At 39.3% G+C, this 15,871-nt stretch overlaps 3 protein-coding genes across 3 annotated transcripts in view; 1 reads left to right on the forward strand and 2 right to left on the reverse strand.

Annotated features, from left to right (window-relative positions):
• Positions 1-15,871, reverse strand: part of LOC108272706 (protein S100-A1) — a 143,211-nt gene that overhangs the window by 103,127 nt on the left and 24,213 nt on the right. The window lies entirely within an intron of this gene.
• Positions 572-6,606, forward strand: ctss2.1 (cathepsin S, ortholog2, tandem duplicate 1). The gene is given in 10 exon segments (NM_001200250.1): positions 572-655; positions 2,733-2,858; positions 3,761-3,883; positions 4,156-4,308; positions 4,941-5,165; positions 5,272-5,437; positions 5,735-5,770; positions 5,773-5,776; positions 5,778-5,837; positions 6,087-6,606. Coding segments are annotated over 9 exon segments (987 nt in total). The 5' UTR covers positions 572-655; positions 2,733-2,738; the 3' UTR covers positions 6,187-6,606.
• On the reverse strand, positions 9,754-15,084 carry onecutl (one cut domain, family member, like). The gene is made up of 2 exons (XM_017472872.3): positions 13,791-15,084; positions 9,754-10,180 (listed from the first exon to the last, which is right to left on the reverse strand). Exons 1-2 carry the CDS (start codon positions 14,845-14,847, stop codon positions 9,870-9,872), a joined length of 1,368 nt encoding a protein of 455 aa, XP_017328361.1. The 5' UTR covers positions 14,848-15,084; the 3' UTR covers positions 9,754-9,869.

Consider the following 15,871-nt stretch of genomic DNA (forward strand, 5'->3'; position numbering starts at 1 on the left):
TCTGGCCATTCTCCTGTGACTGCTTTCATTTCCGCCTGCAGAATTGCTGCTCTCACAAAGTTTTTTGTTTATTGTGTACACTCTACAGACTTTTTGTGTGTGGAAATCTCAGGAGATCAGCAGTTTTTGAAATACTCAAACTAGATTATATGGAACTAACAACTATGGCACGGTCAAAATCACTGAGATAACAAGAAACCTTAAGAGGTTCATCTTAAAGGCTACATAGCGACTTGAAATGGGGGGGGGGGGGGGGGCGTCTTATAAGCACACTTCAACAGGTTAAATAAACATAGGCTACTTATTATTCAGCCTGGTAGTAGGCGGTTTTGGATGTCGCCACCTGAAGCATAATTATAAACTACTTCCGTTAATCTAATGGGACTTTCCTACTTTATAACTTGAAACATCGAAGAAAAATATTTTAATTTTTTTTTTATATATATATATATATATATATCTGTCTGCAATAGCTTATGTGGCAAAAAAAAAAGAACGAAAGAAAAAGAAAGAAAGAAAGAAAAACAGAGAGAGAGAGATCTCATGATCTCATTTGACACGTGATTACACATTTCATAAAGCGAAAACGATCTGAGCAGGAGTCAGGATTTGCTTCCTCCTGGGTTATCACTGTTTATCTCAGAGGCACACAGAGGTAAGCGTTGTTTTAACATTCTCGGTACATATATCTGAGACATGTCGGTTTTATTCCACATTACGAGAAAAAAGCCTATTTGACTGTGCGTGTCGATTTCCCAAAGAGCTGGTGAAGATTTTACTTTCGGTTTTAGTGTGATATTTTTAAGCTAGGTTGTGTTTGTTGGTCTGTGGAAAAAAATGTGTTTGGGGGTTATTTTAGAGCTTTGTATCAGCTTTTGGGTCTTCAGTTTGTTTCGCTTGGTTGATTGGGGGACATTAGGAGAAAAGGGGAACGTGAACTGATTTGTCGTGAGAAGTGACACTTTAGAGACACTTTAACACACTGTGGTACATTAAAGTGAAATCAGTTGTGAAATCCCTGTTTGTTAAATATGGAATTGCTGCCTTGCATATTCTCATGTGCTATTTCTATAGGAATTTGGTAAACTCTGTAAATTTGGTCTATCATTATTTAAATTTAAACTAACAGCCTGGTTCAGCCGTTTGTGGGTGCGTTGTTTTTTCAACATCAGACTGCACTTCCGTGTGCTGCTTCTATTGTCTCAGTATTGTCATACTGAGTATATGTTTATAAGACGAATAGGGCGACTGAAAAGAGAGAAAAGTTTTGAAAGGGATAAAATGATTGAGTGCTTGAGGAAGTTGGTTGCTAGTCGGTTTTCTTTTTCCTTTTCTCATGATGCAGGTTTAGATTATATACTCAGCAAAAAAAAAAAAGAAAAGAAAAGAAAACGTGTAAATATCTCTATTAACATAAAGACACAACGGGGACGGGGGGGGGGGGTGTCCCCCCCGTCCCCGTTGTGTCTTTATGTTAATAGAGATATTTACACGTTTTCTTTTCTTTTCTTTTTTTTTTTGCTGAGTATATAATCTAAACCTGTCAGCTGTCCTTCCTGTCACCCTGTAGCACTGTCTTAGGCATCTTACATTACAGACATTGCAGTTTATTGCTCTGGACACATCTGCAGTACTCATGCCTCCCTGCAGCAGGCCTATTGCATGTTCACGCAGGTGAGCAGGAAACCTAGGCATCTTTCTTCTGGTGTTTTTGAGAGTCAGTAGAAAGGTCTATCTAGTGTCCTGTTATTGTAACTCTGACCTAAATTGCCTACCACCTGTAAACTGTTAGTATCTTAAGGACTATTCCACAGGTGCATGTGCAATAATTGTTTATGGTTCATTGAACAAGCATGAAAAACATTGTTTAAACCCTTGCCAATAAAGATCTCTAAAACTTATTTGGATTTTTAAAAAAATATCTTTAAAAAAGGTCTCTTGAAGAAGGGATGTTTCTGTTTTCGCTGTGTATGTGTTAATGTTAACTGGTTCATTGCGAAATTTGTCCAACAGGTGGCAGTATCTATACACAATTTGTCAGAAAAGAACAGGTGGAATGTCTGCTGCTAGCGTTGTCAGGCTTAATGGCCTGGTGAAGTACTACAAGTACTCTTCTGGTGTCCTCTTATGGTGACAGATGATTGAAATGTAATACTCTGTGGAAGTTTACTTGCTAATGAAAGGGCTCTTAGTAGTAAAGTTTATATCTTGTTTTAGGCAACACTGATGATTTGGATAGTAGAGGATGAGGGGAGCAAGAACATTTGTGTATCATGTACCTATGTAAAATTTATAAACTTTCACAGAATAATAGGCTATAATACTGTATCTGGATTAACTGTGGCATTGTCAAGATTAGGAAAAAGTATGAAACTTCATAGTATCTTCAACTATGTCATGTACAAGCCTTGATATGAAATTTGAAGCTGTATGTTGTTTGTTTGTACATAGTCATTCCAGAACTTTTCTCAGTCTTCAGTTATTGAAATCAGGAAAAGTTTTTTGGCCTTAGGACTGGTTGCATAACTAATATCTTAACTTCCCTTATGCTTTCTGTTCTGTGTAAAACTTACAGCAGGCAGAAGCACTTGACTTCTCTAACCTAACAGACATCCACATTAAAGAAAAAAAAAAGAGGAAAAAAATAGTGTAGTCATATTTCCTTTCCATGGATCTGTTTTCCCTTTTATGACCAGTTTGATTAGGCTAACTGTTCATCTGATTTTGAGCAGGTGAAGATGTTGAGGAGCTTGCTGTTCACAGTGATCTGTGGGTCAGTAGTGGCCCTTCAAGACCAAAGCCTGGACATGCACTGGCTGATGTGGAAGAAAAATCACAGCAAAACTTACACCAGTGAGGTGAGGATAACTTCTAAGACTCCCGTGAAATGTGTATAGTGGAACAGTCACTTATTCTTATGTTAGATTTGAAAAACAAAAAGTTACCTGAAAAGTTGTCTTGTGATGAATTTGGGCCAATCATCTTGACAGCTTTGTCCAAAGATAGAGTTGTACTAGACTAGTCATTTTGGAAAGGGCACAGTTGTGGGCAAAATGGATGTCTGGAAGGGCTTAATATAAAAATGCACATACCTTCAGGATTTAGCCTCAATAAAACCCTTCTGTTCAATGAAGACCTTGACTGATGGAGTATTTAGAACATTTGCCCCTCTGTGTAAATTCACTAATTAGGGGGCTAAGTACAGAATGTGCATATGCAGCCTACAGTGATCGTATGTTTTCTTATTATTTTAAATATGATTTTAGATTTTGATATTTATATTGCAAAGAATGCAATTCCGATACCCAGCCAGTTGATGCTGAAGTTATGCACACACAGCTCCAACCTAATGTTATGGACCATGTTTCCAGAATTAGATTTTTCAGTCCCTTCAGGATTTTGTGATTTTGCAATTGCAAAAATTAACACAAAATCAGGCAAATTCCGCAATATTTGGAGGAGCTTGCCATTTTCTAATTTATCACAGATTTTCTTCAGATTCGGGCCAAGACACGCCATCTTACATCACAACACACATTCAGTGAAAGCCCTCTTTGATTCACACACTAAAAGATCACATTCGAAAGGACAAAAGGCACAAATAAACTCTACTTTGAAAAAAGCCACAGAAAAATCAATAATTTTTGGCCACAGCAATCACAAAAAAAAAAATCCTGTACAGATTGACTTTTACAGCTTCTCTGTAGTTATATACTTATTAATCAAGATGTACCAATACTTTTTAAATGTGTGGTTGCAGTTGGAGGAGTTGGGTCGGAGGGAGATTTGGGAGAGGAACCTACGCTTGATCACCGTGCACAACCTGGAGGCCTCTTTGGGAATGCACACATATGATTTGGGCATGAACCATATGGGAGACATGGTAAGATTTTCTAATTACGAAAATCAATGAGAAGTTCAACATCAGCTAATTAGGCCTATAGGCAAATTCAAATTTATTATGTACTGTATATGCATTCAGTTACATGAACTTATTTCGGTCTCTTTTATTCCTAATGTCACCTTTAATTATCTATGAGGAAATCTCTGCACAGAGATTCAGAGGAGTAGATTTTTTGTTTATTCAGTCTGATATTCTTGACTTAAAGCTAGTAAATGTTCCCTACTATAACAATCCCTGTAAATGAATGTTAGGCTAGAGAGGAGATCCTGCAGATGTTTGCTGGGACTCGAGTACCTCCTAACCTGACGAGGAGGTCTTCTACATTCGTTGCCTCTTCTGGAATTTCAGTACCAGATTCAGTTGACTGGAGGGAAAAGGGATACGTAACAGAGGTCAAGAACCAGGTAATATTTTGTAATGTTTAGTTTTGCCATGGTCTAATATTGACAGCTTAAATGCAATCAGACTCTTTTGATGATTGTTTGATTCTTTGGGCCAGTAGCAACCCAAACTATAGGTCCAAACTGGTGAATGTGATTCTGATTTAAACTGTTTGTAACAAGGTTTTGTATGAGGGGGAATCTGCCACTGTGCTCTCTCCATGCTTCGTAACACATGTACACCCGAAGCCTGACTTTAATAGGAGGTACACAAGCATCCATATATACACAATATCATTGTATATCATCAGGTGTTTGTATTGGAATAAATATGAATATCTGACTTCGGTTTTTCCTGTATATTGATAATGAGTCTTTATTGATCACATATACATTACAGGACAGTGAAATTCTTTTCTTTGCATACCCCAGCATGTCAGGAAGCTGGGGTCAGAGATCAGGGTCAGCTATGATACAGTGCCCCTGGAGCGGCGAGGGTAAAGGGCCTTGTTCAAGTGCCCAGCTTGATAGTGCTGGGGCTTAAACCCCTGAACTTCTGATCAGTAACCCAGAGCCTTAAGCTGGTTGAGAAACTGCAGTCACTGTTTATGCTCACATTTGTTATTAATACTTTTAATGTTATTTCCTCCTGTCAGGGTTCATGTGGTTCTTGCTGGGCATTCAGTGCTGCTGGTGCACTAGAGGGTCAGCTAAAGAGGACTACGGGTCAGGTGAAGTCTCTCAGTCCCCAGAACTTGGTGGACTGCTCTTCTAAGTATGGAAACAAGGGTTGCAATGGAGGTTTCATGACTGAGGCCTTCCAGTATGTCATTGACAACGGTGGTATAGATTCTGACGAAGCCTACCCTTACACTGCAATGGTACATTAGCTCTTTAAACTCTATATTAAAATGTAAAACTTTGTCTTGTGTGTACTATGCATCAATGCAAATATTTGTCCTTATTGGTTTATTAATTGTTTTCCAGGATGGACAGTGCAGGTATGACCAAGCACAACGTGCTGCCAATTGTTCCAGTTATAATTATGTTTCTCAGGGTGATGAGGAGGCACTTAAGCAAGCTGTGGCCACCATTGGACCCATCTCTGTGGCTATTGATGCTACTCGCCCAATGTTCATCCTGTACCACAGTGGTATGACTTACTTTAGCAACTACAAATGGTCGCAAAACAATATAAATAGCTGATGACTTTGTATTTTTATATAAATTGATGTGTTGATACCATAACAATAAGTCCAGTTTGCATTTGAATTAATTCATTTTAACCACATTGTATTATTACTGTTTGCCACATGGTAGTATACTCAGCATGATTGTTTTCTTGTGAGGCATGTCTTTACTGACACTTTAATGCACATGTTTTTAAAAATGCTATGGTCTCTGTAGTATGGTCTATGTTTGATCTATACTTTGTCTAATTTTTTAACAGGTGTTTACAGTGACCCAACCTGCACCCAGAATGTAAACCATGGGGTGCTGGTTGTAGGGTATGGCAGCCTGAATGGAGAAGACTACTGGCTAGTGAAAAACAGGTACAAATTACAGTTTTAATCATAGTATAAGACAACAGGCTGATTTCTGCATAGCAAAAAAAACAACCTTCTGACTAAACGGACTGTTCACTGTTTTGCAACCATCTACATATGGCTTATATTTTTTGTACACTTGCATCTGATGAACTGAAATATTTATGTATTTTAAGAACCTGTCATTATATATAACATTATATATAAGAATGTTGACCATAGTTTTTCTGTTACGTGTGTGTCTTTCTGTGACAGCTGGGGTCCTAGATTTGGAGATGGAGGCTACATCCGCATTGCCCGCAACAAAGGCAATATGTGTGGCATTGCAAATTATGCCTGTTACCCACTCATGTAGCACAGATAATAAGAAGCATATTCTTAGATTCTTTATCACCTATATTTCTATGCTTTTAAATCAGATGTATTTTATTATTTTATCTTTATCTTAAATGTTATTATTTTACTAAATACATTGATTTTATTCTTGAACCAACATTTTTTTTGTACAGAAATTGAAACTGTGGCATGAAAACATGATTCTACGCCACTGAATTTACAAGTGACTTTTTATTAGTGCAACATCACCACAAACAATTTCACATGAGGTATCAAAGGATTTTTCAAAATTGGTACACAACATCCAGTTATGATTGACACATAGACTGTCATGATTCAAAACCTTTGGTTGGTTAGCAACATTCATAGGTTAACATGAGGAGAGAATGGCACAATGATCTACTGACAAATGTCCCAAATAAAACTGACACAAACACAATGAATGGCAATGATTTTTAAAGCTTTTTGGTACCTGTAACCTTTATATGTTTAGGGATCACAATATTGAACACCTTTTTAACAAGAAAATCAGATGCCAACTTTTGTTCTAAAGTGTCTTTCAGTTCTACAAGCTGAAAGCTCAATTGTGTATATATACTTCAAAAATTCTCTATCAATGTAACATTGCCTTCTAAAATTATATTCTATTTAGACAAATTACAAAAGGTCTCCAGTGGCTGTAACTATATTATGAACAGACACTTTACAGTTTTAGTCAAGTCTGGCTTTTAAGTCACCTATATTCAACTGTCACCTATAATTTTTTTTAATTTACTTTTTAACTGGTTACACTCTTGTGGTTAGAATAAACAATCATAAATACAGCAAGACCACCCTTTCCTGCTTCGATTGTCCCATTTGGTATCTGCATTGATGATTTTTATTTCCCTGTCAACACACAGACAACTAATGTTTACCTTCTGTATGTATGTTTTATCTCTGTTTGTAGATAAAACTGTGATTAGCGCTTTCAGATTGATTCCAGCACATTTGGTTAGAAAAGATGAGACACAAACTCTCCCTGAATGCATGGGATCTTTGGTACAGTTACATTTCAGCTACACCACACACAATTGAGGTAGATGAATTCTTAATAGTAGTGAATGGGTTGTTTCTTGGATACAGTCATAGTCAGAAAATATTAGCCAACCACTGTCCAGGAATCAAATGGTGATACGAATGCTTCCATACAGTATTGTATACATATATGCGCAAGGAGAAATGATAGACATTAACAAGAGTGTATGTTTACAGCATGTACATGCCAAAACATCCCTAGCACAGTGCAGTCCAGTTTTTACAGACCATCTCCAACAGTTCCTCACACCCCTTTGGCCTGTATTTGTGTCTGGCCTATCCTCTAAACCTTCAGCCATTTTCTTCTAAGAGACAACAAAAATCTTCAACCACTAGGGGCTCCCTAAGATTGCTACTTTCAATTAATCTTTATACTTCCAAGGTTGTTTTGGGTTCAGAGATGCAACATGCATATCTGAAATAGGAATTCCTCTGAATCTAAAATGCTCCTTTGACCACACTAGGAGAACTGCTGCACCCGGACAACTGCTGAGTGTTAACACATGCGCTGATGCAGACACCCTTGTTCTGCTCGCAGCACGCTTACAATTGTCAATCATTAAAGTTTAATTTGCACTTTCCAACACTCCCTCCCCACTCACTATCCCTTGGTTTGGTAATGCAGCCCTTCTCTGATCTGCCCTCCCCTCTGAATGCCCTAAGCCCCTGGGTCTGGCTGAGTGAGCGGCGAGCTTCGGCCCCAGCCTCCAACAGGACACACATAAAAAGAGCCTCTTTCATGTCAGTAAAAGTCGATGGCCTCTTTCATGGTCCCTCTTTCAAGTGCATGCTGTGAAGGGGGCCTCACTTCACACCCTGCGAAGGTTAAAGACAGAGTGACACATGCGAACGCAGCCAAAACGGCATTGCAACTTTGTCTTGTACCCCTGAACCCCATGTAACAGTGCACCACACATCCCAAAAGACACAGGGCTTGTGTATGTGTACAGCACAATGCATTTAAACTGAAGGGGACCATATGGATCCATTCTGACTAAATTTAGTCCAGAAAAAATGGAAAAGCATTTGGGAATTTGGATGCCTCTGACATAGTAAAAAAAAAAGCATCGACAGTCAGGCTGAACCTTCAGACTGAATTCTCAGCTAGCTCTATCTGATTCTGGTCAACAATTCTAGTCTTCCAGCTGGTGTAGATTCAGTAGATTTGTTCAGTGTGTCAGAGGTGCTCTGACTTGACCATGCATTGCATGTGATTTTTTTTTTTTCTTCAAATGGACGGTTAGAACACTAGCATTGTTACAGAAACAAACAACATCAGAGCCTACATTCAGGGAGGACAAACCTTCGTCTTTGGTATCATGATGGGACTCCCATCAGAAACAAGTTAATAGACAAACATGTGATGAAATAAATACTTACAATATTTAGCAAATAAATAACCAGGAAATAAATACATAAATACATAAATAACCGCATAATAATAATAATAATAATAATAATAATAATAATAATAATAAAAACTAGTAGTACATTTGAGTTCACTGAGCTCAGATTTTGAACTCAATTCACAAATGATATCCAAGGTTTTTTTTTTTCTTTTGGGTATGATAAACGATATGCCTTTGAGATTGAACAACAGGCATTAAGTAATCCACCATGGCTTGTGTGCTTGATATTTGTAGAAAACCATTATCTGGTGATAAATTTCTCCTTTGTCCAGTATGAGCACCAAGTAAAATCTTGCAATGGATCTACAGGAGTTTTCTCTACTGATCATGTTCATATCAGTGGATGAAAATTACAAATACTAATAACCGGTGTTCACTGTACATCTACAGAGGATTCCTCTTTGTACCTTTGTACCCGTGTCTGTATTTGTCTGCAGCAGCTCCCATGAGATTCACCAATCAATTGATCAGTGCTCTTGAGGGTACTCTTTAAAACGCATCCTCTGCCCCTCCTCCCGCTCCTTTAGGATCCATTTTCATCCCTATAGGATTCAGTCTCATTGTTTAGTTTGTAAGGATGCTAGTCAGTTCTGTTCACAGGTTCAGACTATCTCCATGTAGAACTTTGGGCAGCAGGATTGGAGCGTGAGCTGTAGCTTTTGTTAGAATTTTCCAAGATGAAATAACCCCCTAAAAATCCACACACAGTTACGTTCAAGCATTTCTCAAAAAAGGAGAAAAACATCGTTCCGCATTCTTTTGGCATTTCTCTTTGGTCATACTTTTCGTCACATATTGTATCAAGGGAATTTAAAGCACTCAAGTCATTTAGGCAAAAAATGTCCAAGTGATGTGTCTTGATTTTCAAAATACTCATACTGTTTTCTGTATTAAACAAAAGTAGTGATACCAAACATGACTGCTCACTAAACTACTGCAGCGTTCTTGGTTAATCACCTTTTACTGAAATTAAGTCAGACATGATTTCTTCCAATAAAAGGAAAATCAATTGTCCTATTCCAAATTAAAGATGAACTACCAGTTAAATACTGATAACTATACTGAGAAATCTATCTCGTCTGTAGTGTTTTATCTTTGGTTTCGGTTGTACTTTAATTCCTGTGTAAAACATCTCTGATTAAAAAAAAGAAAAAAACTGTCAGCATCAGAAATGTTAGATCTTTCACATGCTGTGGAGATCTGGCCTCTTCTCGCATCATGCCGTAGTGCAGGAGACAGTAGGGGAGGAGGTGCTGGACCCTGAGGACCCAGTGGAGGATGGGCGTCCTTCTTCGCTCCAGCGGTTGAGGTTTCTGCGGCGGGCATTCATGAAGAAGTTGCTGACTGTGGAGAGCTCGAGGCCCAGTTGCTGTGCAATGGTCACCTGCAGTTCTTTGGCAGGCCGCTGGTTCTCTCTGAAGATCGCCATCAGTGTACGTCGTTGCAAGTCTGTGAAGACCAGCCGAGTACGCTTTGGTCCCTGGTTCCTCTCCTGCTTAGACTGTTCCTGTTCCTTCCGTTTACACGCTGAGAGACAGGGACAGACAGAGAAAGAGAAAGAGTCTGTTTAGCATAATTAGTAAAGTTATTTAATTAATTTGCATTTTAAAATGGTGTTTCAGGCATACATTTTATTAGTTCATTATTAAAAGAATGATCTAAAAGAATGATATTGCTACCTAATACATTTCTGTCTGCGTGCTGCAGTGGAATAAATATTCTTATTAGAAGTAAGAAAATACTTTATAAATACATCATTACTGAACTGTAATTACTGTAAATGTCTAGCAAATCTATCCATTTTTGTCTATAATTATGTTGACGTGTCAGTTGGCTGGAGCTGTGAGGTCACATTTTAGCAACATTTGCTGTATTTTGTAAAATAAATAAATAAACAAACAAACAAACAAATAATGTTATTAATTGATAGTCAGTTATTTAAAAAAAAAAAAAAAAAGTTTGTATTGTTGTTAATAAGTACCAAAGAATGATTGTAGAGTGTAAAAATACAACTCAGATCTTGTTGAAGTAATTTTAACAGTTTGCACTGATTCATGCTGCCAGCACCAGTAAATGCATATATTGACTTCCTGATTGATTAAACTATTTAGTAATAAAGAAATAAAACTAACACACATTGCTATCCACTTCATATGTACATGTTACAGATTTATAAGAGTGTAGAGTGTAGCGTCTCCCTCCCATTCTCTCTGCCGACACTTGCTAACGTAACACCAAGCATTAACTTAATGCTTTCTCGTGTTGTAATCACGTGTAAAAGGCTGGGAATTACCATGCTATAAATCCAAAGCACTGCACCTCTTTCACAGGCATAAACCATCCACCCACAGAGTTCTTATGATCATGAGAGCAGGCCTTAATCATGATGTATGCCTCTTGTCTCATGTTGCCGAAACGTGATCGAAAGCACCCCTGTTCTTCATCCACCCCCCACTATCCCTCACTACACTACCTCACTGCCCCCTCTCAACCTCCCTCACTTCTGACCCACCCCCTGCTGATTTCTTGGTCCATGGGCTGATAGAAATTATTGATTAAATCTATGCTATTCAGACTCCTCGACCTACAGAGCCTGGTTGACCCTTTCAAGACTTCCATGGCTTCCACTGAACAAATACACAGTTTATTTTAAGGCTCTGTAGGCTAAACAATCATGCCTCAATCTCAACCATGTCAATTTGAATTATAGACAGGCGTATGCTCTTGCATGCCTGTTTTGCCCATCAACAGAGTTGCTAAATGACTCTCAAACAAGCTGATGTTGCAGAGACACTGAGAGCCACTCAAGCCTTTTTTTTATATCGCATTTATTCATTTAGACTTTAAGACAAGGGCTTCAGGCTCCAGTGCTCGTGTGTGAAATCCCTGCACTGCCAGGGAGCTGAGGAATAGAGTAATGATCTCCATCCTGCTCCGTTACTGAGCTACTCACTCTGTCTCGCTCTCTCTCGATCTTCTTTTTCGATTATAAGCAGTGCATCCTGCATACACCTACACTCAGCTCACAGGGCAAAGAGAGCCAAAGAAAGGGACGGAAAGACAATCACACTATTTTTTTTCACCACATAACTAATAATAGCTCTCTCCCTCTCTCTCTCTCTCTCTGTGTGTGTGTATATATATATATATATATATATATATATATATATATATATATATATATATATATATATATATATAGTTCAGCTATATCAATACAAATATTGCAGACTATGTGCAATGTATAAATAAAATCCAAATAGCATACAATTTATCTAAATCCTAATAATTGCCAATACATGAAATATTGAAGCTAGTTCTGCAATTATCTAAAACTGCAACTATATTTTAACAAAACTGCATATATCTCATTAAGAATTAAGCGATATTTCTAAATGGTAAGATTTCTAAACAAAGGCTTACAGAGCTATCACAGCTATAAAAAATTAAGACAACTTTATGATTGTATGTAGATATAGAATGTTGAATTTGCAGTTTTTAATGTGTGTAATTTTTGAAGTATTTTTTTGCTGTATTTTTTGTACACTTAGTTCTATGATGTTTGGACATTAAGCATTAGACATGGGAGTTTGTCTGCCAAAGTCCAGTTTAAGAGTGCAAGTCATTACAAAAAATTCTTAATATTCTTCTAATCTTACATTCTATAAGAATCTATGTTACATAATTAATGCCATGATGTTTTGTACAGATACATTTTTCTGCATTAATTTAGGTCATCTTTCTCCTGGTCCATGTTCTGCATTAAGTCTCCTGCTCTCTGAAAGAAGGCGTGGGGCTGTGTGCATTCTAATTCCAGCCTGGCTTGCTTATTCACAGGAGCTGTGAGCTGGCGGCCTGTGCTCTGCTTTCCCAAGGAAATCAATACCAGCTGATAATTAAACAAAAGGCTTGGCAAGAAACGCCAACCCTTGTGGAAAGTAGGTTATATAGAAAGGCACAGAGGTGTCCACCTTGTGCCTTTGCCAGGGCTAAAAAGACTGTGTATGAGTGTGTGTCTATTTGTGAGTGTGCATTGGACAGACAATTGGGAAGAAACGTATGATTCATTAGATGATACCAAAATTAACATACCTGGTGTATTAAATTACTGCAGGAATATTTTTTGGGCCCATCCATCTAAAATCAATCAAACTTAAAGAAATGTTTAAGATATTTCCAAAAAAATACAAGTGGTCAAGTTTAACTGATAACATTGCTCCTTAGGACAATACATATTTCAATGTAGTCACCAAACAACTCAAAATAGTGTATTCAGGATGTGGCACACAAACAACAGCAAGATGCAATACCATGTGGGCAAACAGGGCATTGATTTATTTTGTGCATTTCCCCGCTAAGAACACTCCTATGACTGAGAGCACATTGTTCACCAATCAATATCTGTGGTGGTAATGCAAGCAGAATAATTCATTCTGAAACACATTTCAAGCTTTGGTGATTGATCGCTTGGGATTTGGGCAGACTTTCACTGCATTCACGTTCGTCTTCGGTGGCTAGCTACTAGAGAACGCTGTCCGACATTTTGAGAGCCATTCTCATGTTACCGTTTTCTGTGGAGCTCTTTGTGCGCCATGTGCATCAACTGGATATTCAGCCCTAGTCTTGTCAAAACACTGCAACACTATAAGCACTGGATTTCAAAGCAAATCTCTGAAGAATATTATGTGACAGCCTACAAAGGGCATTACTTCTCAATATCTTGTACAAAATGAGATTAGTGCAATTGCTGCAAAATGAACCCATACTTTTTTCCTTTCTTTTGTTTTGAGCATTGTGTATTTTAAGACAATTTTATCAGGAACTTAACAAGGCAATACACTCAGCCAGCACAGATAGCTCATAAAATTTAAAACAAAATACATCTGAATAGAGAAGTCTTTGTTTGTAACTGTACAATTTTACCTGTTGTTTTTAGACAAAGACAAAACTGCAAAGAAAAGCTTGTGCCAAAAGTTTTGTCTGTTTTTACAGAAAGAATGAGGATTTTTATCATTTTTAATTCCATAATCTGTTCTTTCTGATATATAATGAGCTTTGAATTCACAGTGAAACTAGATCTGTATGTTAGTTTGCTTTGTCTGCCTGATAGGTAAATATGCATGCTTGAGAATTTTACCTTCCAGTCGCAATGATGCCATCCTCTGAAATTCTGGCTCTTGTAACCAGCGGGACATCCTCTTGAAGGTCTCACGGCCAGACTTGAGCTTGCTCCAGGGCTTTGGGTTTCGTAGCAGATCGGACAGTGTGCCCTGTGAGCGGCACAGCACCCTCTCTGCAAAGATGGCCTGCGGGATGCTGTACCTCTTCAGCTCTGTTATGATCCGCTGGGCCACGTCTTTGGTGTTGATCTCCTCGCTTGCACTGCTACTCTGGGAACCAGCCAACATACCCTCCCTGGTGAGAGCAGAATTTGAAGAGGAGGAGGGGGAAGAAACAGAGAGCTCACCCAGCTTTGAGGCCTGCTGGCTGGTGTGATGATGCTGGTAGGTCTGGGTATAAATGTGGGGGTGGTAAGTTGGTATGTGCTGGTGGTGACTGTCCATCTTGTTCAGATGGTGGCTGACCCCATGGTCACTGCCCAGAGAAGGGGGTGACATTTCCCTCCCAAAGTCTGCCACTGTTCGGCAGAACAGGTTACCCCCATTGCTGCCCATATGGACTTCATGGCTGCCTGCTAACATCTGGCCACTGTGTCCATTCTGGGTCCCTAAAGAGCTGTAGCTGTGCATGGCCGGCTCCAGACCTGAGCTGCCCAGAGGTGGAGACAGAGTCTGTGCCATGCCCAAATCTTTGCTGTAGGGGTTATAGAAGTTACTTCCAAGGCCTCTGTCCTCACGCATGAGTGTAAAGCTACCGATTACATTGCTGACAGGCAAACAGGGATGGTGGTGATGATGATGGTGAAACTTGTCGTCAAATGGCTGCAGGGGGGTGAGTGTGGTGTAGGTGCTGCCACAGTTTCCAGGGCTCTCCCTGCCATAGCCCAGCGTTGGCATACTGTGCTCATATCCAGGGCTTCTGTGCTCATGTTCCAGGCCAATGGGGGGGCTTCCCAAACCGGGACGCGAGAAGGCAGCAGAGACATCTCGTGAGTGCAGCATCACTCGACTGTCTTGACTGTGTGCAAGCTCCACATGACTGTGAACCGACACCTCTCCCATATTCCCATCCATTTCTACAAAAAATATCTTACTTTCTGACTTATCTGTTAGGAAGTGTGAATGTTTGCAAAGTGATATAAAGCAGAGTCACTGTATGTCCACTGAAGGCCGTAAATATTTTTGGGGGGGTTTCAATCCGATTTCAAAGGCGGTTACAGGAGTTCATTTTCAGTATTTTATGTGCTCCTTAAATGCACCTTGTCCTTGACCGTGGAAAGCCTGTGGAAGAGATACAGTAGGCCGTGATCACTTGATTGCTTATTGATCAGTTGCTCATGAAACCTCGTCGCATATTGATCACGTACTACCAATTCTTGGCCAACCACCGACAAGTTTAGCAACAGCGCAACAATTACTCTAATTCTCCGCGGCAATTACACAAGTGCAAATCATTCTGTGTGCTATTTTATTAACTTTAATTTCCAATTCATTGAACTCGCACTCGCGTTCTTTTTCGGGAGCTCTAAATATTGAAGGTAATGTTTAGTCGCCTTGGTGTTTGATGTTCTTACCTCAACGCAGCGCAGGCGATGATGTTCCAGATGACCGACGCACAACAGCCGCGGAGGGGAAACAAGAATCCTGAAAATGTATGATGTTCTCCTATCGGAAGAGCTCGATAATCCAAATCAAACTGCTATCGAGCTGAGATACTTTTGTATACCGTCAACATGATTCTGGGTTTCAAAAGGCGGCGGTCCGTCTCCTCAGTTTAGTTCACTTTGGGCGAATCGTTACGGAGGAAATAATGAACGGGATGCAATCAGACACCTCGGCTTCTGAATCTTGTAGGCGCTTTGCTCTGCTCTACACGGACAAGCATTCTGTGTATTTCTCCAACCCCAGCTCCCTTTCTGTCATTATCTCTGTACATCCCCCTCCTTCCCTTTCCTCTGTCTCACTATCGATCTCAGCCCCGTTTTTCTCTCCTCCTCCCTCTCCCCCACTCTGAACGTCACACACTTAAAAATCTGACAGATGTGGCATGAATTTCTAACTCGGATTAACTCTTTCGCTCCTGTACCCTCCTCTAGTC

This window comes from Ictalurus punctatus, chromosome 1 (assembly GCF_001660625.3).
Source record: "Ictalurus punctatus breed USDA103 chromosome 1, Coco_2.0, whole genome shotgun sequence".
NCBI lineage: Eukaryota > Metazoa > Chordata > Actinopteri > Siluriformes > Ictaluridae > Ictalurus > Ictalurus punctatus.

Bases quoted from the DNA above. Each gene is read 5' to 3' on its own strand.
- onecutl (XM_017472872.3), bottom strand. From the start codon at position 14,847: ATGGATGGGAATATGGGAGAGGTGTCGGTTCACAGTCATGTGGAGCTT. The intron at 10,181-13,790 runs GTAAAATTCTCA...CCTGTCTCTCAG, and splicing joins GGCATCATTGCGACTGGAAG to CGTGTAAACGGAAGGAACAG.